Raw genomic sequence first — 24,555 nt, 5'->3', positions numbered from 1 at the left:
TTAAACTTTATTTCAAAATATTAAAAAGGTGTCGGACTAGCTGCTTCTTTGGTGTTGAAATGTATCCTACTATACATAGATGCTTCGTGTCGAAATTTATTTAAGGGCGGATATTTCTGTTTATAAAATGTTGAATCCGAAGCTATAATATATTTCAGTCTAACTATAGAACAATCTGGGTTTTTTTTTCTGGTTGACAAAAGTCCAAGTCAGAGTTTTAATGCCGGAATATGAGAGTAATCCACAGATAAGAATAAAAACAAATTTAATCACTGTAATTTGAATTGCTTTTTTCTGCATTGCCTCACTATCTGACTATCAAGTTGTATAAAATTAATCATATTTACGTTGGAAGTCCGATTAAATATGTTTACTAGCAAGGTGCTGTTTCATGAAATAGGAGTTCATTTCATAATTTAAGTTACAATAGCAACAGATGATATGGTAATACAATTTCTATTGGAACTAGCTTCTGTTATGCTGAACAAATAAGTTATGAGAAAAACGGAATCTTCAATACTATACTTGCAAAAAGTGCGTTGGGTGAGGACTTCGTGTATCATTTATCTGGTGAACATGCGAGTAGTATATCTTCATAGTAGGTAATGCTGTTTTTAAAACACAAAATGTATGCAAAGATTTTCACTTATTTGTGCTTGGTTCGAAACGTTTTTCCGCCTTCTAGCATAACCTCTGTTCAACTGGTTTCCAGTTGAAACCTTATTTAGAGCCTAGCCTAATTTAAAAAAAATAAAAACCAGTTTCCTCTGTGTTCAAAACTTATTTTGCAAAACTGTTTCCTGATATAAACGTGTACTACACAATTCAAAAAGATATGGGTATATACAAAATTGAATGCCATTTTAAGGACAAACCCAAACGGGTGCACCTGTTATATTTTCTGTAAACTAACCGTCAGATAAAACACTTACACGTCAATGATAATTTACTCTGCTTCTGCTTCTGCCTGATAAAGGCCACAATCAACGAGCTGATCATCATTAGTATGCCATGACTTAGGTGCGCATGCAGACCCCCCTCCCCGACCCCACCCCCCAATTTGATAATTTAGATTGGTGGCAGCCCCTTTCACTTTCGCACCCTACACGTTCGCGCCCAATTTTTATTGCTTTTGTGTTTAATAACTTTGTTATCAAGTTTTGGCAAGTGTATTCCTATAAGTATATTTGTTGTCATTGTCTGAAATTAAAGTGAGAACGTTTTTTTTTATGTTGAATAAATATTAATCATGTTTTGGTTAGTGTTTTGCTATAATTTTATGTTTGATTGTTTCAGATCAAAATGGCCAAGCTGTTAAAATCTTTTGTGTTTTTCATTTAAAATCTTCAATGTTTTACTCATACCAAGCTCATACATGCAGTATTTACATCAAATCAATTAAAAACAACAGTCTTGATTTTCTCATATCAATAAATTATTCAACTGGAATTTGGGGCCGGGAATTTGATTTAAAATTGGGTGCGAAGGTGCTGGTGCGAAAGTGTATTGGGTGTGAATGGACCTGATACCGCTTTAAAGGCCTCTTGGGGAAAATGAGTATTTCCTGTAATCACTTCTGGATGCTGGAATTTGGAAAAATTTTCGTGCATGTTCCTCGACAGTCCTGTTGGTTGCATAAGACGACCTTCCTTATTTACAGCCACTTTGTTGTGTTCTATTTTATAGAGCAAAGTTACTCTGACGTCCACCGGCTGTTTTGCCAGACAAGCTTCATGTAGGGCCGTGGGACTTGTCTGGCAAAACAGCCGTTGGACGTCAGAGCACAGGAGTTTGAAATCCTAACAATAACGGGGTAAAAATATACCAAACTCAACTATCACAGTGGAGCTTCTCTCTCTCAAGCTTAGGAATGTTTTGCATTTGAAGTTATCTTCATATAGAAATATCAGTATACTTCAAAAACATATAGACCTGAACATAAACTGTGGAAAACATGGAAAGATATGTCGAAAATGAGCACCCCACTCTACAGAAAAATTTCACTATAAGAGTAAGTCCTTCTTGGACATTTTTTAAAAGATGCAGGGATGTGGAAATGCAATGCCTGACTCGCCCGACTTGTACATATGACCAACCGGACAAGAAATTTTTTGAGTCTTTTTAAAATTTGTTGCCTGAGGATGAGTAAAAATGTTTTGCTTGGCATCATGCATGTCATGTGGAACATTGTTAACTTCATATTATCATATATACCTCAAACTTACATAAATGAAGAGATAATGAAAAAAGAAAAAATGATACCTGATTTATATACGGCAATTCCAAGGCCATTAGTCGCCACAAAATATCGCATGGGAAAATATCCACCTTTTGATATGGGACAAGCTCTGGCAACCCACGACCCCAGCTTGTCTGGCAAAACAGCCATTGGTTGGACATCAGAGTAATCTGGACTAGCATAAAAGTAGAAAAATATAAAAAAAAAAACAAGACAAAAGCAACAGGTTTTAGTTAAACAACCTCAATGATCAACAAATAGTTTGATTACAAAACAACAAAATAGTATGCAGACCCAGGTTTCATTAATATTCTGTGATATTTTCCCATTGTCATTGATCAGGTTATAGCAACAGTAAACCCGAAATGATCATATATATATATATTAACATGATATATATTGTATGCATGTTTAAAGTTGTGATTAGGTCAATATATCATGTAGAAGGAGAACAACGAATGCATGTTATGAAAAGTCCATGATAATTGGTATGCAGTTGCATTACAATGTATCATTAGCACAGCTCATTTCACATGTTTCAGATTATTTTTCCCCATCCCTCAGTCATGGTCTATTTACTTTTAAGTTTGTAATTATATCAGTTTATAAAGGGGAACCAATTATTGTACATGTAAGTTCATGATATTAGGTACATGAATTTGTTTTTATCAGCATTTGCATATATCTCATTTTACAGTCAGGGGTACTACTTATACAAGTAATTTTTATTTACTTGAAGAAGTAAAAATATATATGATAATGCACAAAGACATTCAGAATTTTTTACTTGTATATTAAGTAAAAAAGTCATCCTATCTTCTTTTCTTAAATTCTTAGGATTTCTTTGCTCTAATAGAATTTTAAATTGTCTGCCCTTTGCACATGTTTTTAGTAATCATTTAAGTGTAATTTCATGGACAATGAAAATCCCAATTTTTGAAGGCCTTGTGCAAATACACAAGATCTTTGCACAATCAGTTTCTTTGTTAAATTAATGGGAAGAAACATTGAACTCTAATAAAAAGTAATGAGCTAACCTGGGAAAATTCATTAGAGGCATGATTTTATGTCTCAAAACTTGAGAGTTTTTGTGGGATTGTAAGAAAAATTTACTTAATACAAGTGATTTTTTTTAGAAAATTAAGGGGAGATTATTCAAACATTATGTGTACATTTTTTTTACTTCTTCAAGTAAATAAAAATTACTTGTACAAGAAGTACCCCTGACGGAGTTTGTTGTTACTGTCATTCAGTCATGGTACATTGACTTTGCATGTTTGTTTAAAAAGCAGTTCACATGTTCAAAAATTGCCACTATAATCTTGAGAACATTTAAGTTTTACTCAAAGTTGAATACAGACAACATGGACAAGACAAACATGTATTTCTCTGTCAACATGTTTTACATTTTTTTACAATGATAATGAGCCTGAAGGTACAAAACAGTTTTCATAACAACCATGACAAATACAAAACGGAACATCTACTCATTTAGGATTGATTAGTTGTTAAGCATGTTAAGGAAGTTTGCTCGTCATGTTTTGGAAATTTTGTCAGATTTTTCGAAATCCTCTTGTTTTATCTATTTGAATGCCTTAAAAAAATGTGCCCATTGACCCAGATTTTTCTGTTTATAAATCTTTTACATGTATAAAATTTTAATTATTTTTTAATAGTTTCTTAAACTTGTCAATGATAAACATGATAAAGCTATGAAAAGTCAAGAGAGAATATTTTCCCGCCAAAATTTCAATGGCTATTATCTCGAAAACAAGCACATTGACCTATATATTTTTTTTGCTCTTTTGATTCCTTTATTAATCATGTTAATCCCCTATCAATATAAGCATGATAAGCTAGTGTTTTGAAAAGTTAATTATTTTGAAACTAAGAAGCGAACTCCCCTTTACCAATATGTCATATTTTTACTTCAGATTGCAAGAAATGTATGACATTGATATTAAAGATCAGCATAATTGTTGTTGTAATGGGAGATAACTCCAATAATGAAGGGGCACAGAAACAAGTGGTTATTGTTGGAGGGGGTATAGCTGGTCTTGCTGCTGCTAGGAAGTTACAGAATACTGATCAGTTTGTGGTCAATGTCTTAGAGGCCAGGAGGGAGAGGTACGGAGGCAGGATATTCACAGATCGTTCATCGTTTAAATTGGCAAAAGGTAAGTCATGTATATACAAATATGTATTTGTATACCAAATTAAAAACTGTTTAAGGTTTCTTTTATTATGCATGTTGTTTTATAAATTCTAACTCTGTGTAAATTTGATAAGCAGCAGTTTTTAAGCAGAATCTATGACTAAGATAGCAAATAAAAAAAATCCAAAGAGTTTAGTGTCTAGTGAATGTATACATGTATACATGGTGTGTCACTGTATAACAATAATATTTAGTTAACATGGTTAATAAATTATAATTCCTTAAATTCAGTTTATCCACATTTACCATAACCATGGCATTGATCATGTTGATTGTAAATTATGTTTACATGTTTTAAACTTGTAACATTAATTGTGGGACTCATGATTTCCATTTTCTGGTTGGGAAAGTAGTCCAGTGAACATGATCTATGTAAAAAATGAAATTGCCAAAAATATCATCACCAAAGCACTTAGAACCAATCATAGCAAAGGTTTCCTAATTAAGCAGATCATATGAGATTCATACTTATCATATGAAAAACATTATTTACAGTAAAAATTAATGCTGGTAATTTGTTCTACAGTAACACTAAGTTAAACAAGAATGTGTCCTCAGTACACGAATGCCCCACTCACACTATCATTTTCTATGTTCAGTGGACCGTGAAATTGGGGTAAAATCTCTAATTTGGCATTAAAATTAGAAAGATCATATCATAGGGAACATGTGTACCAAGTTTGAAGTCGATTGGACTTCAACTTCATCAAAAACTACCTCGACCAAAAACTTCAACCTGAAGCGGGACAGACGGACGAACGGACGAACGAACGGACGGACGAACGGACGCACAGACCAGAAAACATAATGCCCCTCTACTATCGTAGGTGGGGCATAAAAACAACTCCATTGATTATTTTTTACCAGTAATACCTCTTTTATCATGTTTATATCAGGAATGGAAGTAGATATAGGTGCTAACTGGTTGAACTCCATGGTAAAAGACAACCCATTGGCTAAGATAGTATCTGACGGGGAACTGGCAGTTAAATCGGCAGGAAGTGTCCAACTCCACTTTCCAGAGAAGGGACAAGTTTATACAGGGGATGATGCCAACAAAATATTTACAGAATTTTATAAAGTACGGTTAATTACTGAATGGAATCAATTTTCATAATTTTGACAAATATAATTTTGTATTGTACATGTTATATGAGGCAGTATCAGGATTGGCAAAAAAATTCCATTACTTTTATTTGATATCAGCTGCAAGCATATGTTACGATTTACCAGTAATTTTTACATATAAGCTAGAGAATTGTTATTTTTGGTGTAAGAGAAAAAAAAATTGTACCCCTATTTTTGTATGAATCAATGAAAAAGTGGATAAAATCTGATGAAAATACTGCGTTAAAAGAATAAAAAATATTGTTCATCTCAGCTTTTCTTTGGTATTTCATTTGCTTCTCATATTCCCTAATATGAATTTCTAGAATCATAAGAATGCAGTAGTAATTGCATACAAACTAAGGATAACCTTTGACCCTGGCTATAGGGATATTTATGAAATTGAACAAGGGGGAGATAAATCAATAATCTAAAAAAAAAATCATATAATAATTACGATTGTATAGCCATCATGGTTATATATGATTTACAGCTGGAAGTTGAGAATATTAACAATTTTATTGTAGTCATCAATGATACAGCTAAATGGCAAATTTAATATGCATTATTTTTTTAAGAGCATCTTTAGCTTTATTCTTCATATTCATCATTTTGAAAATTGTTATACATTGTGTTATTTGTGCAGTCAAGGCATATATAGTATAGATACCTAATGACTATGACCTTCAACAATGAGCAAAACCCATACCATTGACATATATTCAGCTGTAAGAGGTCTCAACATGACAAAATATGAAAAAAACCACCTAAATAAACCATCTTCCTGATTTTGACAAAACAATCATGCTTATGTCAAAATGACCATATTATTTCCTGTTTAAATTTTGTCAATGCACATATCCCCCTTTATGAGTTTTACTTCAGGTTTCTGTATTTTCACTTCAGATAACTCTGCAAGCAATGCAAAAAGCAACAGACAGTGGAAGAGACTTAGATTTAAAGAAAGCCATACAAAGTGTTTTACGAGATGAAGATACAGTTGCTGACAAAACCTTGCTGTCATCTGTACTGGAATCACATTACACTATGTCTCTAGCTGATCACTCCACACAACTGTTTGATCCTAAAAAAGAATTTGGTTGGGATACAGCTGTAGTTGATGGCTTTGATCAAATTGTTGACATGTAAGTGTTACATTTTTTGTTATCAAGTTTTTTTTTTTTAGTTTTAAAAGTTAAAAAAAATGGAAAACCATGTTTTAAAACTACTAACACGAATACAGATTACCCTGTCTTGAATGTGCTCTTATAATTAACTGCTCATTATCACTTTCAATCTTTGATCCCAGGCAGGGACAAACAGAATATAGATATAAGAATATGTGGTATGAGTGCCAATGTCACAATTTGTAAAAGTAAACCATAGGTCAAGGTACAGTCTTCTTAAAGTTTGGTGCACAGATTTATATACATGTAAGATGGTAGTGAAAGTAAGGCCTAAAAAAAATAATGTTGTGTTTCCGATCACCCCCTTGAAATTTTGAAGGGACAGTAGGCAGGGATTTTTTTTTTTCTTTTTTTTTTTATAATATGCTTCATTGCTGTCTCGGTTTTGTTTAAAGGCATGGACACTTTGTTCATTGCTTAAGACCATTTGACAATTTTCAAGATTATTGTGTGAGTTTTTATCAGCCTTTAATAGTTTACCCCTTTTAAAATACCCCTGAAAAAAAACTAAGTCCAAACCTAAAAAAAAATTGGGCAGCACTTCCCCATGGAAATTAGCTTTTTAAACCCAATTCCCCTATTTCAGGACCAAAAGTTTGGGATTGTCAGAGAAAGAAATTGAGAAGATGTGGGGCAGATTCATTTATAGGAACATCAACCAAACATCATCCCAAACCTACAGATAGACAAATATATTATATACACTGTACCTGGCAGGACACTTTCTTTTGGCAAAGCATCTGTGGCTTTTCATCAGAATGTCTAAAGCGTTGATTGGCTTACCAGTTTCAGATGGATTAATATCAGGTTCATTTTGAAGAAGGGTCTGGCATGAAAATTTGATAAATTTAATTCCAAAAGATTGCATTGTTCCAACAGTTGTGTTATTGTCATCAATCTTGGTCCAGTCATTTTTGCCGGTGGCCGATCACAAAATTTGTGTTGTGTATTTTTTATTCATCGACGTTAGACATTGGATGAATTTCATTGCTAATGTCAAAAAAGGTGTTACTTTCTGTTAAATTTAGAAATATTTTTTTCTCCGTGAAATGGTCACACTTTCTGCGTTGAACATTGAATAGGACGCGTTGTGTTGCCATGTTCAAACACTGACAAACGAAAATAACTACTGCGCATGCTCCCGCATATATAATAAGCCAAGAAGATTCCATTTTCCAGTACATTCTAAAAATAAGCCTCAAGTTTAAAATTAGCGTTGTTATCTTTTGGGGCGATAAAAAGATCGAGGGACTTAAAAATTTTTATTTTCTTTCAGAAAAAACAATCGGTAGGTATACAAATTATTTTTTTTCCCACATCAGCTTTAAAACTATTGAGTCGGGGGTCTGAAGGACGTCGGTCGGGTGACCGGAAACACAACATTTTTTTTTTAGGCCTAAGAAAAATTATAGAACTATTTATGATACTGTTTTAGCCTTGTAGGAGGACAAAGAAAGGAGAGCACACTATCTGTAGAGCTAAGGAAACCAGTACGACAGATTGAGGTGAACAAGACAAGAAACAAGGTTTTGGTGAGAACCAGAGATCTGAAGCAGTATGATGCTGACGCTGTGGTGGTGGCCCTCCCTTTAGGAGTATTAAAAACAGAAACAGTTATATTTGATCCTCCCCTACCTAAAGGATGGAAGAAAACTATAGAAAATATAGGTAAAAACATGTACAATGGATTCTCTTATTTTTGTTGGTATCAATCTTCGTGGATTGTGGAAAATTTGCATTTTTGTGGATACTGTAAACCAACTTATTTACGCGGATACTTATTTTCGCGTTTAGCCCTTTCGAGTCCATTTCGCGGCGATTTAATTTCGCGATTTTCTGATACACTTGATGTTGTGAAATAAGGAAAAATCCAAGTTTTACATATTCGCGACGATTTAACTTCGCGATATTTTTCTGCTCGCGAAAATAAATCGTTCGCGAAAATTAGTTGGTTTACAGTATTTGATTACATGGATTTGCCAATCTCTGCATACAAAGTCAATAGAAAATTTGTAGTTTGTTGAACATTTGAATTTGTGGTAAACCTGTACTAAGAAAATCACGAAAATTGGTATCCAACAATAAATCCACAGTCATGACAGTTTCATTGATATTTACAGATTAAACATTGTTCAGGAACTTTTCAACTATTGATTTAACTAGCTGTTCCCTTTTTCCTTTGAATAAAACTGCTCAATATTCATTTTACCCTTCTGCATTTCTGGAAAACTTAAAATATGATAAAAAAAATGTAAAAAAGAACACTTGCTCAAATTACTGGTAGGACAGACAGATTGATATTTTCAGACAAGGAAAATTGAACTTTTCAACTTCAGAATGATACATGTGATGTGAAGGAGATGTGTTATGATTATTAATGATACAATTCTCCAGCAGAGTCAAAACACATAGAGTTAAGAAGTTAGCAACTAGAGGTCACTATAGGGCCTTTAGCACTGATCAAAACCCACACCACATAGTCACCTTTAAAAAACTTTGCCATTATCACTGTACTAGTATACATATTTTTTAAGGGGCCAGCTGAAGGACGCCTACGGGTGTGGGAGTTTCTCACTACATTGAATACCCATTGGTGGCCTTCAGCTGTTGTCTGCTCTATGGTCGGGTTGTTGTTGCTTTGACACATTCCCCATTTCCATTTCAATTTTATTGATATAACAATTGTTTTACAATTAAAACCAGAAAACTGACCTTAAGTTCTTTGATTACGTTGAATGTAAATTACGTAAACCATAAATAAAATCATGTATATTCAACAATATGTTACACAAAAGATAAATGGTTCTACATTGTATTTCCTTTCCAGGAATTGGATTTAGTAATAAACTAGTCTTACAGTTCAACAAAGTATTTTGGCCAAAAGATGTAGGTATATTTACCATGGTAACCAGTAACCAAGACGAAATGGGGATGCTTCAGACTTGGGTCAATTTACATCGCTATGTCAACAAACCCTTACTGATGGGAATGTTACATGATCAAGCAGCCGTCAGGTTTGAAAATATGACAGATGATGAAATCAAAGAAAATGGTATGTAAAAGATCTTAGTAAGGCCAAATAAAATAATATGTGTGTTTCCTTATTCACTACCTATCCTTCATTTTAAGCTTAGAAATAGCCTAGGCCATAATAAATAATAGGTTTGTTTGCCCAAATGCTACCTACCCAGAAAAAAGCTGACTACTCAAATTCTTATATTGTCCTGATTTGGAGAAGTTTTTTTTTAATCAAATAGGCATGCAGACTAATAAACATCTGATACTTCAATTTCTTTTTTTGAAAAAAAAAAGAAAATGCCTACCTATAGCTACCTACCCACTGTTTCAACCTTTGGGTAGGGTTTGGGCAAACCAAAATATTTTTAAGTGTGGCCCTACCTTAAAGTTTTTTTGCGTGTTCTTCAATAAGCACTGTTAAAGTCAGAATTTTTATCCCATAGACTCAATGTAAAAAAAATCCCTACCCACCTACCCTATTTTTTTGAAAGATATAATATTATTTTATTTGGGCTAAACTAAAATATCAATAGCTTTGTATCTGTTGTGGATGTTTACAAAACCAATTAACTGTGAATTCATAGATTGTCATTATATATTGCTGAAGATGCAGCAAACTGAATGTCAAAAAATAGATATCAATTAAAAGGACAGTCGAACTTATCTATATAACGGCAAATTCCCAAAATGCTCAAAGGGAGGTAATTCAATCTTATATGCAAGATTTATTTGAACAACACATGCATCAAAACAAATTAAAGGAAGGATGATTAATAACAGGAATTGCTCAAATTAACATGGTGATCAGTATTTTATGCTTTGAGAAGGGAGTTATGTTTCCAGTTTGTTGTTTCTTTCTTCTAATCATTTATCTGTCTGTCTGTCGTGTATCGGGTTTATAAAAGTTTTGTTTTAAGATATAGTTTGCGTTCACACCAACATGAAACAGAGCTCTAGATAAAAATTCACAAATTGGTTTTTTTACCCTCCATTTTCTTATGTAATTGGGTGATAAAGTTTTTTAATTGCATTATCGATTCCAATTAACCCCTCAAGCAAATATCAAATTGGGTTTTTCACCATGTATTGTTTTTTTTCATCAACACAATATTGAATATTTAGGCAATATCAACTTCAGATGTCTTCCCATCATAAATATGTTTCTTTCTTTGTTTTATTTGGTTTATTCACTGACGAGAAATTGTACGTTTAATTTGTGTCCCGTTTCAAACGTTCAGCAAGTTTTGTATTTTCTCACAACTTATATAAACTGTAAAAAACGGATATGTGTATTCACTCTGACATCAACTAAAATGAAGAAAATAGTATATAAACCGTAAAATTATACTTAAATTGAGAACGGAAATGGGGAATGTGTCAAAGAGATAACAACCCGACCATAGAGAAGATAACAGCAGAAGGTCACCAACAGGTCTTCAATGCAGCGAGAAATTCCTGCACCCGGAGGCGTCCTTTAGCTGACCCCTAAACAAATACATATACTAGTTCAGTGATAATGAATATTTTGGTTTAATTCAATTTACATAAATCTGGGTTAAGTTGTTCCTTCTTAGAACTTTTGGTTTCTGATGCTTTCCAACTACATAATCATGTCATCATTGATTTGGCCTTTCACTTTTTATACGACCACAAAAATTGCAAAAATTTTGGTCGTATATTGGTATCACCTTGGCGTCGTCGTCCGTCTTTGTCTTCTGCAGTGACTGAAGACTTTTGGTTTTCACACTATAACTTTAGTATAAGTGAATAGAAATCAATGAAATTTAAACACAAGGTTTATGACCATAAAAGGAAGGTTGGGATTAATTTTGGAAGTTTTGGTCCCAACAGTTTAAGAATAAGGGGGCCAAAAAGGGCCCAAACAAGCATTTTCTTGGTTTTGGCACTATAACTTTAGCTTAGGTGAATAGAAATCTATGAAATTTTGACACAAGGTTTATGACCACTAAAGGAAGGTTGGGATTGATTTTGGGAGTTTTGGTCCAAACAGTTTAGGAATAAGGGGCCAAAAAAAGGGCCCAAATAAGCATTATTCTTGGTTTTCGCACAATAACTTTAGTATAAGCTAAGAGAAATGAATGAAATTTAAACACAAGGTTTATGAACACAAAAGAAAGGTTGGTATTGATTTTGGGAGTTGAGGTCCCAACAGTTTAGGAGTTAGGGTCCAAAAAGGGGCCCAAATAAGCATTTTTCTTGGTTTTCGCACCATAACTTTAGTATAAGTTAATAGAAATCAATGAAATTTAAACACAAGGTTTATGACCATAAAAGGAAGGTTGGGATTGATTTTGGGAGTTTTGGTCTAAACAGTTTAGGAATAGGGGGCCCAAAGGGTCCAAAATTAAACTTTGTTTGAATTCATCAAAAATTGAATAAATGGGGTTCTTTGATATGCCAAATCTAACTGTGTGTGTAGATTCTTAATTTTTGGTCCAATTTTCAAATTGGTCTACATTAAGGTCCAAAGGGTCCAAAATTAAACTAGGTTTGATTTTAACTAAAATTGAATTCTTGGGGTTCTTTGATATGCTGAATCTAAACATGTACTTAGATTTTTGATTATTGGCCCAGTTTTCAAGTTGGTCAAAATTGGGGTCCAAAATTAAACTCTGTTTGATTTCAACAAAAATTGAATCCTTGGGGTTCTTTGATATGCTGAATCTAAACATGTACTTTTAATTTTTATTATGGGCCCAGTTTTCAAGTTGGTCCAAATCGTGGTCCAAAATTAAACTTTGTTTGATATCAACAAAAATTTAATCCTTGGGGTTCTTTGATATGTTGAATCTAAATCTGTATTTAGATTTTTGATTATAGGCCCAGTTTTCAAGTTGGTCCAAATTGTGGTCCAAAATTAAAATTTGTTTGATTTCAACAAAAATTGTATATATTGGGTTCTTTGATATATGCTTAATCTAACCATGTATTTAGATTTTTGGTGTTTGGGCCTGGTTATCAGATTGGTCCAAATTGAGGTCTAAAGGGTCCAAAATTGAACTTTATTTGATTTCATCAAAAATTGAATACTTGGGGTTCTTTGATATGCTGAATCTAACCATGTATTTAGATTTTGGATATTGGACCATAACAGGTAATGTCCAATTTAAAATTTAAAGTTTTAAGTTTAAGTTCTTAGACCACATTCATTATGTGTCAGAAACCTGTGTTGTGTCAACTTTTAATCCCAATCCAAATTCAGTGCTGTATCAAGCTTGAATGTTGTGTCCATACTTGCCCCAATGTTCTTGGTTTGAACTCTGCGGTCGTATAAAGCTGCGCCCTGCGGAGCATCTGGTTTTAACTGATTTCATTTTTGATGAAACCCTGTGTTTATTAGCAATGTTCTCGTTAAGGTATGCAAACATGCACGTGTGTTTGATGGGCGCTTCCTAAAAACACTAGCCGAGTTTGGTTATCATCATTACTTTCCCTGAGCTATTCCAAAGAAGCTGCAAACATGCTTCTATTCAATATTTTTACCGGACATTAACTTTCGTTTTAATTCATTGTATGTTATGATGAATCCCAAGCAATTCGAAAAAAAATATGACAACATGACACACGTCACATTGGGTTCTTAATTATTTGTATTGCGTGATCACGCAAATACACAGCTTATTTTGAGCTCTGATGAAACATATTACACATGTTCATTATCAAGTGAGCTGTTTACTATATATATGATAAATTTTACCTAGATTTTGGGGTTCACTGTAGCTAAACATAGTGATAATAAATGCAGGAGGGCTTGATGTCTTATATAACTATAAAGTTTAATTTTAAATTTTCCGATTTGCTGATAGTGTTTCATGATGAGGGTTGGCAAAAACCCGGGTTTTATGAGTATTGCCCAGCCCAGTGGGAAATACTGGAAAAACCCGGGTTTTACTGGGTTTTAGTGGGTAATATTGGGCAATACTGGGTAATATAAAATACTGGTCTGAATTGTATAGAGGATTCAGTGATCAAACACAAATGTTATACATTTCAGATATTTATTATAACCAATTTTGTTTGTTTTTTGTAAGTAAGGAATCAACAATTACATGGAAAAAAAATTACATTTAAATAATGTACATGTACTGTCACTTATTTAAAATAAGTAATTATTCAGATTAGAATGCAGATTTGTTTATGTAACAATAATCAGACCATTCAATTCTATAAGTGTTAATGGCATTTTTTTCAAAGTTTGGATTATTGAAACAATGCTTGGTAATTAACAAGGTATCTTTAAATCAGGGTTGGCAAAAACCCGGGTTTTATGAGTATTGCTCAGCCCAGTGGGAAATACTGGGAAAACCCGGGTTTTACTGGGTTTTAATGGGTAATACTGGGCAATACTGGGTAATATAAAATACTGGCCTGAATTTTAAAGAGGATTCAGTGATCAAACTCAATTGCAATACATTTAAGATATTTATAAACACATTTTGATTTATAAATTAGTTTACTTGTTTGAGAGTGATAATATAAGTGTATATATGAAGGATGCCTCCGGGTGCGGGAATTTCTCGCTACATTGAAGACCTGTTGGTGACCCTCTGCTGTTGTTTTTTATTTGGTCGGGTTGTTGTCTCTTTGACACATTCCCCATTTCCATTCTCAATTTTATTTTATACATTTGAAAAAAGTACTATTCTTGCAACTATGAGACAAGTAAACATGTAGGCACACATTACACAAATATTAATGGAAAAGGCCTTTATCAATAATTCTCTTCTGAAAGTCTATTGATTCACCCTTCGTCTAGATTGGTCAAACTGTAAACATAAATTCAAAGAATTCATTTTTCAAATGTATATATCTTACATTAAGAATTAACAAGAAAATGTAAGAAAAATTACTTTTGCATAATTTATATGTACATCATTAATTAATAAGTAATTATTCAGATTAGGACATTGATATGTTTATGTTCCAGACCGTATGAGTATTTGGACCGTACGCGTATGGTCTGGACCGTATGCATACTTTTTCAAAATACGCATACAGTCGGACCGTACGCGTACGGTCTGACTAATATTAAGAAGTTGGTCAAGTTTATTAGATACAAATGTATATAACGGATCAACAAAACTTATATCTCAAATTAATATAAAAAGTTCAAAAGTAATTGAAATGAAAAACTTTTAATAAAAAAAAATCACGCTTATTTAATCTGTTAATCTCCTGTATTTAGCATGTCTAGAATGTTCATTGAAATTGAAGTTGTCGGAAGCAAACATAGAGAGGGAGGACAATAGTTTTAAAATATTTAGGAACTTTACAAAAAAATGCATATGCAAAGGAACATGCATGAACAAAACATATTAGAATAAACAAATACTTAAGTTCAATTGTTTGTTTATTCACTTTATCCATCTAACTGTAATATTAACAATTTGTATAACTAGAAATATAGATTTTGATAAATATTTGTTTAAATTTAACCCATATGACCCCGACCAAAACATATATGGGCAGCTGGACCGTATGTGTATACTCATACTGTCCGGACCGTATACTCGTATGGTCTGGAACATTTATATAACAAAATTCAGCCTTTTCATTTCTATAAGGGTTAATGACTTGACCCTGTAGGGTGTTTATTTAGCAATATGATTGCATAGACATTTAAATTTATAATTCACATAAACACTGCTATAAAATGCATTTTTTTTTTTAAAGTTTGGATAGTTGAAACAATACATGGAAATTAACAAGGTATTAATAATCCTAAAATATTCGAATTTTGTATTCTGCCTACATAGAAGTAGTGGAGAAAAGAATGAAATTGAATTTTCAATCTTCTAGAAACATGACTCTCAATGGTTATCTGTATAAAATGTATATATTTAGCTATAATACTATATATGAAACTACAACAAAGACTTTACTATTTTGTGTTAAAATATATAAGCTTAAAAAGTCTTATTGCCCAGTATTACCCAGTATTACCCATTTCTTGGAGTATTGCCCAGCCCGGGAAAACCCGGGAATTCCCGCCTGGGTTTTCCCGGGCGGGTAATACTTTGCCAACCCTGCTTTAAATATGCAAATCTTGTATTCTGTCTACATAGAAGAAAATGACATTGAATTTTTCATTCTTCTAGTAATGACTGCCAATGGTCATGATGGTTATCTGTCTAAAAGTATTTATTTAGCTGTAATACTATGAAACTACACCAAGTCTTTACTATTTTGTGTTAGAATAAGCTTAAAAAATCATATTGCCCAGTAATGCCCAATGGTGGAAGTTGGTTTTTGGTACTCTCATAAAATTTAAAGTTTAATTCGGTGAAAAGGGACTTCTAACTTCCAATAAGGAGTGAAAAAAAAAAAATTGACTCTATATCTAACACGTACAATATATTCAAATTGCCCACACACAATTTCTAAATTGTCATTATCCAGTAAAGAGGCATGACTTTGGCATGCTACCATGACCTCATCAACATTTTTTCATCACTTACTCAGGACTGATTAAAATGGAATTTCAGAATTAAATTATAAGGAATGACTGTGATATATTTTCTGTCTAATCGAAATAACATAAAAAAATCTTTTGTACACTTTGAAATAACATGTGTCCCGTCTTATTCAGTGTGCGCCACATTTTTCATGTTATTTTGAATAGACAGAAAATTTTACCATCATTCCTTGTATATTCTAATTTTATTATTTTAAGTAAAGGTATTAAATTTACCTCATGCTAGTATTCAGTGAAGGATCAGAAGTCCTCATTAAACCATAGAGTCAATATTTCAAATAATTGGTCTATTACTGAAGAATGCCTCCAATATTGATTTTATATAAAAAAAAATAAAAAAAGATGTGGTATGATTGTCAATGAGTCAACTCTCAAAAAAAGACTAAATGACATAGAAATAAAATACTGTAGGTCAACATACAGCCTTTAACAATGAGCAAAGCCCATACTGCCATTGACAGCTATTAACATGGATTCTCTGTAAATATCAACCATACCAGATATAGGGTGTGGCACGCATAGTCTCAGAAAAGCTTCAAACTTTGTCAGTTAATACACTTTTATGTATAAATGAAAAAAATAATATTGATATTGTTGCTATGGACCATGGTTGCCATGGTAACAGGATATTCTAATTTACCTTCAAAAATGCTCTTTTTCAACTATGAAATAGGCCTAGTTTGGGCATTAATATCCACTTAAATAGCAATGTATTGGTTAAAATACCTATTATTTATATATTATACTTTGGTTGACGGTTACAGAGAATGGGTGTTAAACGCCCTGAAACAACAAATGTAAAACAAATCAAACGAGAAAACTAACTACCTAAGTTATGAACAAAATAATGACCAAAAACAAATATGTAACAGCAACAAATAACAATCACTAAATAACAGGCTCCTGACTTTGGACAGGCACATACATACAGAGTGGGGTGGGATTAAACATGTTAGCTTATATTGCTTGTAGTTAATGAGTTAAAATATCTCCACTTGGTAAGAAGCAAAAGTGTGTAATATCTCTTCTGTATTTTTCAGCAATAAACATTTTAACAAAATTATTTGGTGAAGAAAAAATGAAAGATGTCACAACTACCATTGTAACAAAATCGAAGTGGATTTCAGACAACAAAGTGTTAGGAACTACTTCATATCCTAAAGTTGGTAAGTATTCTTTCTTTAGAAAGTATTGTGTAAGATAGAGACTGGTAACAAGCTGTGTACCCGATCTTAGATGGGTCTTAATGTATTGAGAAAAAAAACTTGCACCTGGGTTTCAGGTTTCAGCTTGCCCATTAACGATAATTTATACTAGTTCAGTGAAATGGATGCAATACTAAAATCTGAAACATACTAGTACAAATAAATAAAAATTCATTATTGCTACTTTTAAAGAACTATCTTTAAAAGTTAAGATTACTTGTTGCAATTTCAGGAAAACCTGCATTCAGATATTTATTGCAGAAGTTTAGATAGATTTTGTTGTTATTTAAAGTGTCTTCCAAACATAATGGCTAACTTTTTTTAAATTGTTATTTCATTTTGGATGGAGAGTTGTCTCATTGGCACTCACACCACATCTTCCTATATCTATATTAAGAATCTGCAGGGCTTTAGTGGTCAAGTTGTCTTAGAAGGACAAGGTCATTACTTTATCACTAGCCTGCAACACTGATGTTGTGAATTTTGAAACCCACATGTGTAGGTGCATTTGTAAAGCAAAATTATATCCGGGTGAAATTTGATACGGAGGATAAAATGTCACAGTAATTGTTGTTATTTTTTTATCCGAAGGAAAATATTTTCCTGGTCTAACTTTGTGAAACATTTTATAATTATAGTCAGGTATATATTGATTGTGAGTAACTTACATAGTAGTTAATGGGACTCTATTTCACACGGTTCTGTGAAATATAGTACTGCAAATATATACCGGTACATACTATCTGCATAACACAGATAGATTTTCACTCCTCTGGAAAAAATCAACCTGTGAAATATCATGCCTGAAAAAAAATTACCGGGACAAATTATCCTCAGGATAAAATATCAAAGAGGAAGAAATAAACCGTTGCACATTCAAACCAATTTTAATTGACTACAATTACCAGTTTTGTTGTTCTCTCTGCTTCCGCCACTAATAACAACTGACCACTAAAATATAGCAAATAATGCTGAAAGTGGCATTAAACAATATCAATCAATCTTAAGGATATACTTAGGTGAGGTTAGGTAAAAATTAAGAAATTAAAATTCATATCATAAGCTGGTAGAGCATCAATTAAGGATAAAGATAAGCTAAAAATATTGATAGGTCACCAAGGAGTCCGAACATTTGACACAAATTCCAAAATTTCACCTAAGTACATCCTTAAAGCATCTTGGTAAATTTGAAAAATTATCAATTCCAAGCTGAGTCAAACCAAGACTACAGAATTGGAAGTTGCTGCTTTTCCACTCACCATGAGATGTAAATGAGTTTGAGCAAAGACTGGTAAGCTCAGATCAGAATAGTATGTCCATGTGGCTTCAAATGCAGACTGTTACCTTATGAACTCACTTGTTAAAGATTAGGCTCAGTGTATCAATCCAGTACAAAGCTGGTTTATATCGGCATATACTATATGTTTATGCTTTCAGGATTTATATATTCAAATTGCATTAAATGTTCTTGTCTGAAATTCGAATTTGATGATTTTCCACTTGAAAATATTTATGTTATTGTTAATGTATAATTGTTATCCACTTGTAGCACCATATGTGTGCCTAAGTTGTAATAAATTGTCTTGTCTTGGAAGCTATCCATCCATCTGTTTAAAAATTTGTACTATCATAACTACATGTTACACATTATATTGTTTTCCAGGTATTTTGCCAGAAATGTTTGATTCTTTAACCAAACCTGTATGTCCATTTATTTATTTTGCCGGTGAATATACGTCATTAGAACACATGAACACAGCTCACGGAGCTTATTTGTCTGGAATAAGAGCTGCAGATCAAATCATTTCTAATTATTGTGCAAAGGAAACATCAAAAGGAAAGAAAGTAGAAACCAGTAAAGAAAAAACAAAGAAAGAGAAAAATTCTGAAAAGAAAAGAGAAAATCAGAAAGACGATAAATTAAAGGATGAGCTGTGATCATAGTTGTAAATTTTTTGAACGTTGGTTTCTTTTTTATGAATAACTGAATGATTTTAGGTTTTTGGAGGGATTTATTCTCATGTAAAGGTGGGTTTTATAAAGGTGAAATGTTACAATAAAAGATAACTTATTGGATGCTGAAATAGAAAGAAATAGAGAAACATGTTCAAAATTTATAAAGAACGGATAAAATGGCATAAAAGAGTAAAAATAAAGAAATGAAGAATAATTCATCCTTTTTTTATGTTTTAATACAATGTCAGCAAAATTTTATCCAGATGACAAAATAACTGAGACGTTACCTCTGTAAATTTGAAAGTTCTGCATTATTCATTTTAATGAAAAATAAAACTTGCAATATTTTCTGAAATGATTCAAATGACAGTATTAAACTATTTGATGAAACACTTAAATTCAAACTCAATTTAAATAAAAGATGATATGTGAGTAATACTTTATCCTTACATGATCATGATGATTAATATGCATTTATATTTATTGGAAGAATATTGATGAAAATAGTATATCAATTTAGAATCATTATAAATTATACAATTAACCTATTTTAATGGAAGACAATTTATGCAAATGTTTTTTCTATGTTTTATTTTCATTTTCATGTGACACAAGGTTATTGCATGTTATTTTTTCATGGTAATTATTGTAACAATTATTGAAATTCTGTTGGGAACAAATGTGGAAAATAAAATAAGTAGCACAATTGGTTAATGTATTTAAATTAATTCAAGTACCTGTAGAATAAACATTTAATAAATGTACATGTATATGAACAGGTGCTCTTAACAGATTATAGTGTCATTAAATGTAGTACTAAAGGTATTGTATTTGAGCAGTCATAGTTTGAAATTTTGTGTTTTTCAATACTATGCATTCATTTATATTTGTGGTATACAAATTTTCATGATTTTTTTTTCATGGGCATGTATGCACTTGGCAAAAAATTCAAAAATAAAGGTCCAAAAATCATTTGTAGTACTGAGGTTATGGTATTCAAGGATTTGTATATTTTTACTATATAAATCTGTGTTGTATTTAAGCAGTCATAGTTTGACATTTTGTATTTTTTAATGCTATGAATTCATTTATATTTGTGGTATACAAATTTTCATGATTTTTTTTCATGGGCATGTATGCACTTGGCAAAAAATATAAAGATAAAATATCCACAAAATGGAAATTTTCCTCTATCCAGGAAAATTTGTATCCATGAAAAAAGATTACTTAGTCATGACTGTATTGTGTTTTTTTTTTTAAATTTTACGAAGTATTTTCATGAAAGGATCCTAAATACAAGATGCACTTTGATATTTAATGTGTATAAACTCAAAAACTGTAAATACTTTGTTATGAAATATATTTATACAAAAGGTTGTGAAAATGCAGCATTACCATGTGGAGACTAAGGTGTTTTTTTGTTGTTGTTGTTTTTTTTTTTTTTCTTTCTTTTCTTTTACCAGTTGTGTTCATATCAATGTATACATGAAAGCTATTCATCTATTTTCAAATTGTTGTTTGTATTGGTTGATGATGAGCATTGTTTTAGTATTTTGCTCATGTTAACTGGATTAAGTTTAAAGAGGGGGCTGGGGCAGGACATTTTTTTTACGTCAGGATCAGGTGTTTTTAAGCTCAGGTTTCGGGATTAACCCTTTTGGGATCCTGGATAATTTGTTTTTTCGAATTTCAGGATTACAGGATTCAATATTTTTTAATTTGGGACTTTAGGATTTCATGTTTTTAAGCCTGGGAGATTTCGGGATCAGGACCCTCCGACCTCCCCTCTTTAAAGTTAGGTGGTTTAAATAAGGTTACTTGTTTACTGTTATTCTGATTTTAACACATGTATTTATTACTTTAAATCCTGGACAACTGATAAAAATGCTAGACTTTAGTTAGTTCAATACACAACTTTAGAGTTCGATGCATTTCAATTCAAACTTTGGTTTGAGTGAACGTTATTCATGTGTTTAGGGGCATCATCACTTGTTGACGATATTTTCCATATTAAACTAAAGTGGTCTTTTTCTGTATATGTTCTATTGGAATATAGCAATAAGAATTAGTCATGTCAGTGACTGTTTGTATTTTTCTTCAACTCTTCTGGGATTTTCCCATGTAATAGCCTGCAAACTTCCTCAATATATGATTTCACTGTACTTTTGAAACCTATATATCTAGTTTCACTGTATTTTTAAACCTTTTAATATCTGGTTTCACAGTACCATGACAGAAATAAAAAGAATACATGTTATTTTCTAGTTTTACAAATAATCACTTGATGTACTCCACAGGATTTTTTATACATGTGATATTTGTCAGATTCACGTTTTATGTTACAAGATGATGTTATATCTGTATGTTATGTTGTTAATATATAAATTCACGAAAATTGGTATCCAATGAAAAATAGACAATTGGGAAATTTAATTCATTAAAAGCATTAATGCAATCATTTTATACTGCTTAAAGTCTGTCTGTTGGACCCTTTCTTCTTCCTGTTTGGCTGCATTCAGTGTTCTGATACCTGGATTTATTGAAAACAAAATACATAAGATTATTCTTAAACATATATAAATTCAAAGAGAGGAAAAACGAGGCATCTATATAAGGTGTGATACACAAAAATAGATTGACCAGAACGTTTAACAGTAATGATAATAACCAAGAAATAAAAATGATTTTTTTTTTTTAAATATTTGTATACAGATAGTTTATTTAAAAAGATATATATCAAGACTAAACAAATATTCTATCAAATTTATTATATATTGTGCCATGTATATTTAGAAAGATAATATATGATTACTTATAATGGGAGTTTTTTCTGATTTGAATTTTCACTTGAAATTGGATGTTATGGTTACAAGACCCAATTATTTGTTCACATTTTACCGGCAAGTTTTTTACCCAAGATGGTACTCAGAATAAAATCCTATACGGCTTCTGATTGGTTGATACAGGATTGGAATTACATTTAATCGAAAGCTTATCCAATTAGGTTTAAAAATTGCGGAAAAACATATCCACATTTTATGAAGTATAGAAAATATCTTCCATTTCTGCAGGTCGGAGCCATTAAAAATATGCCCTTTTTCGTTGAGCGAAAAAAATTGGCGATCTTTTTCAACTCCATTTTAAGTCAGTTTGAGCCTCATGACCCTGTATTTTTTTTGGTTGTAATGCAACACTGGCATTTCTAATAACAGGAACTGCTACCCTTTTTTCCCTAGTTTGTAAAGTCTTCGAGAAAAAAAATACGAAACACTAGTGGTACCCTATGGAAAATGCATTACAAATAATTGTGCTCTTGCAACCTTATGGTACAAGTACCAATAAGTTCCTTTCCTTGGCTACTTACATTTTATGTAACAGGTGTTCATCAGTAAGAGAAATTTGAAAAAAAAATAAAAATCCTAAACTTTATGAAATCAATTTTGTTATATATTATATAAATTGGATTTGAGTGTTAATGTAATTTTGATTCAAATACATGTAGTAAGTTTCAAACATGTACATGTATTTTTTGTAAAATATGTTAACATGTAACAGTTGTGTCATAAATTACTTAAAATAAGAAAAATCCTTACCACAAAAAATTTAAACATGGTTTTAACTACTATTACAAGTACATTTCCGTGTAATTGAATTTATAATAGATGTATTTCTTTTTTTTAGTCTATGACATTTTGTTGTTGATTCAAAAATATAGCAATCTTATATTCTGACAACAGCTGTATCCTGGGTAAAGTGGAAATATATTTATTTAAAGTTTTCTGCATGTCACTGTATATAAAATAGACTTAACATTTAGATACGATCTAAAGTCAATTTAAATTTGCAATGTGGTAAGATAGGGGTGGGGTGGGGAATTAAGTAGTAAGATAAATTTGCAATGTGCTAGGGGTGGGGTTACATTTGCAATAAGATGTGAGATTTTATTTTGTAGTGAAGGATCACTGATTTATTTAAGGGGTCATCAATAATTGTCATCCATTTTTCAATGTGTACAAAAAGTACACTTGGGGTGAGGGTGTAAAAAAATCATCATTTTTACGGTTTGCTTTTTTTTAAATTTATTTCCGTAATATAGATACATTTGCATGGTTCAGTTTATTTTTAATGCAAATTTCTATATTAAACTAAATTATAATAGATATGGTCTTCTTTTTATTATGAATTATTCATTCTTGTTTTGAAATCTGCAGAGGTGGATTTAGGGGGGGGGGTGGCCCCCCTTTTCTGGGGAAAATTAGGTTGATTATATAGAAAGTCACTGAAGCATGACCAAAGCGGGCCCCTCTTAAGCAGTCAGTGGGCCCTCACTTATGAAAATTTCTGGATCCGCCACTGATCTGAAAGTGGTTGCTATACACTTTTTGAGGGAGGGTGGGGGGTTTGAAAAGTGTGTGTTTTTTACATTTTAAAAAATGGTTGACAATTATGGATGACCCCTAAGTAACTAAAAAAATTAATTTGAAAGAAGCAGGTGACATATGTTTTCCTTAAATGACTCAATCAGTTTTTTCTAATGCATGAAATATCAAATAAATGTAATTTGTCAATTGACACATATACACAATTTTGGGAAAGTTTGCTATAGCTTGCTATTGCTACTTTCCTTAGGTGTCAGCCTCAAACTTCTGGTGACAGACTATCGCAATTTATTCTGCTCCGAGATATTGTAGTACTAGTGTTTGAATTCTGATTCTTGGAAGATTCTTTTGAAATTTTGAGTAACTACTCTTTTGACTGAAAAGATTACAGCTTGAATAAAAAAAGAAATGAATGTTCACCGACAATTCAGATGAATTTAACTTCATTTTGAAAATGAGTATCACAAACACTACTTTGAGGATCTGCCATGCGGGGAAGAGAAAATCACAAGAAATCTACACGAGATTGCGTTTTCATTCATGAATATTTCATGAATGAACATTTTCCCGCCCTACTTTTACTATATGCATGTATGTTAACATAGTGAAAGCCCAAGTGGGGATCCCGCCCGAGTGTATCGAAAGAATCGGGAATGACTGACTAAAATGAGAGAACAAGTTGACATTTTGACCAAGCTGTCGGATAATTGACAAGTGATTATGGTTGATGCCAAAAATCATTTGAAAACTTTT

General features: G+C 32.0%; 1 protein-coding gene across 1 annotated transcript; it reads left to right on the top strand.

Moving 5' to 3' along the window:
- Nucleotides 1-763: 763 nt before the first annotated feature.
- LOC143054599 (uncharacterized) lies at nucleotides 764-23,102 on the top strand. Its single transcript, XM_076227613.1, has 8 exons — nucleotides 764-839; nucleotides 4,174-4,416; nucleotides 5,351-5,535; nucleotides 6,468-6,706; nucleotides 8,184-8,416; nucleotides 9,576-9,800; nucleotides 17,303-17,428; nucleotides 19,131-23,102. Exons 1-8 carry the CDS (start codon nucleotides 836-838, stop codon nucleotides 19,403-19,405), a joined length of 1,530 nt encoding a protein of 509 aa, XP_076083728.1. The 5' UTR covers nucleotides 764-835; the 3' UTR covers nucleotides 19,406-23,102.
- The last annotated feature ends 1,453 nt before the right edge of the window (nucleotides 23,103-24,555 follow it).

The sequence above is a fragment of the Mytilus galloprovincialis genome, chromosome 12, assembly GCF_965363235.1.
Source record: "Mytilus galloprovincialis chromosome 12, xbMytGall1.hap1.1, whole genome shotgun sequence".
Taxonomy (NCBI): Eukaryota; Metazoa; Mollusca; class Bivalvia; order Mytilida; family Mytilidae; genus Mytilus; species Mytilus galloprovincialis.
The sequence above is the reverse complement of the archived record's forward strand: the minus strand, read 5'-3'. Positions and strand labels throughout refer to the sequence as shown.

Coding starts and splice junctions, on each gene's coding strand:
- LOC143054599 (XM_076227613.1), top strand. Junction 5,536..6,467: donor TATTTACAGAATTTTATAAA/GTACGGTTAATT, acceptor TTTTCACTTCAG/ATAACTCTGCAAGCAATGCA. Junction 9,801..17,302: donor TGATGAAATCAAAGAAAATG/GTATGTAAAAGA, acceptor TGTATTTTTCAG/CAATAAACATTTTAACAAAA.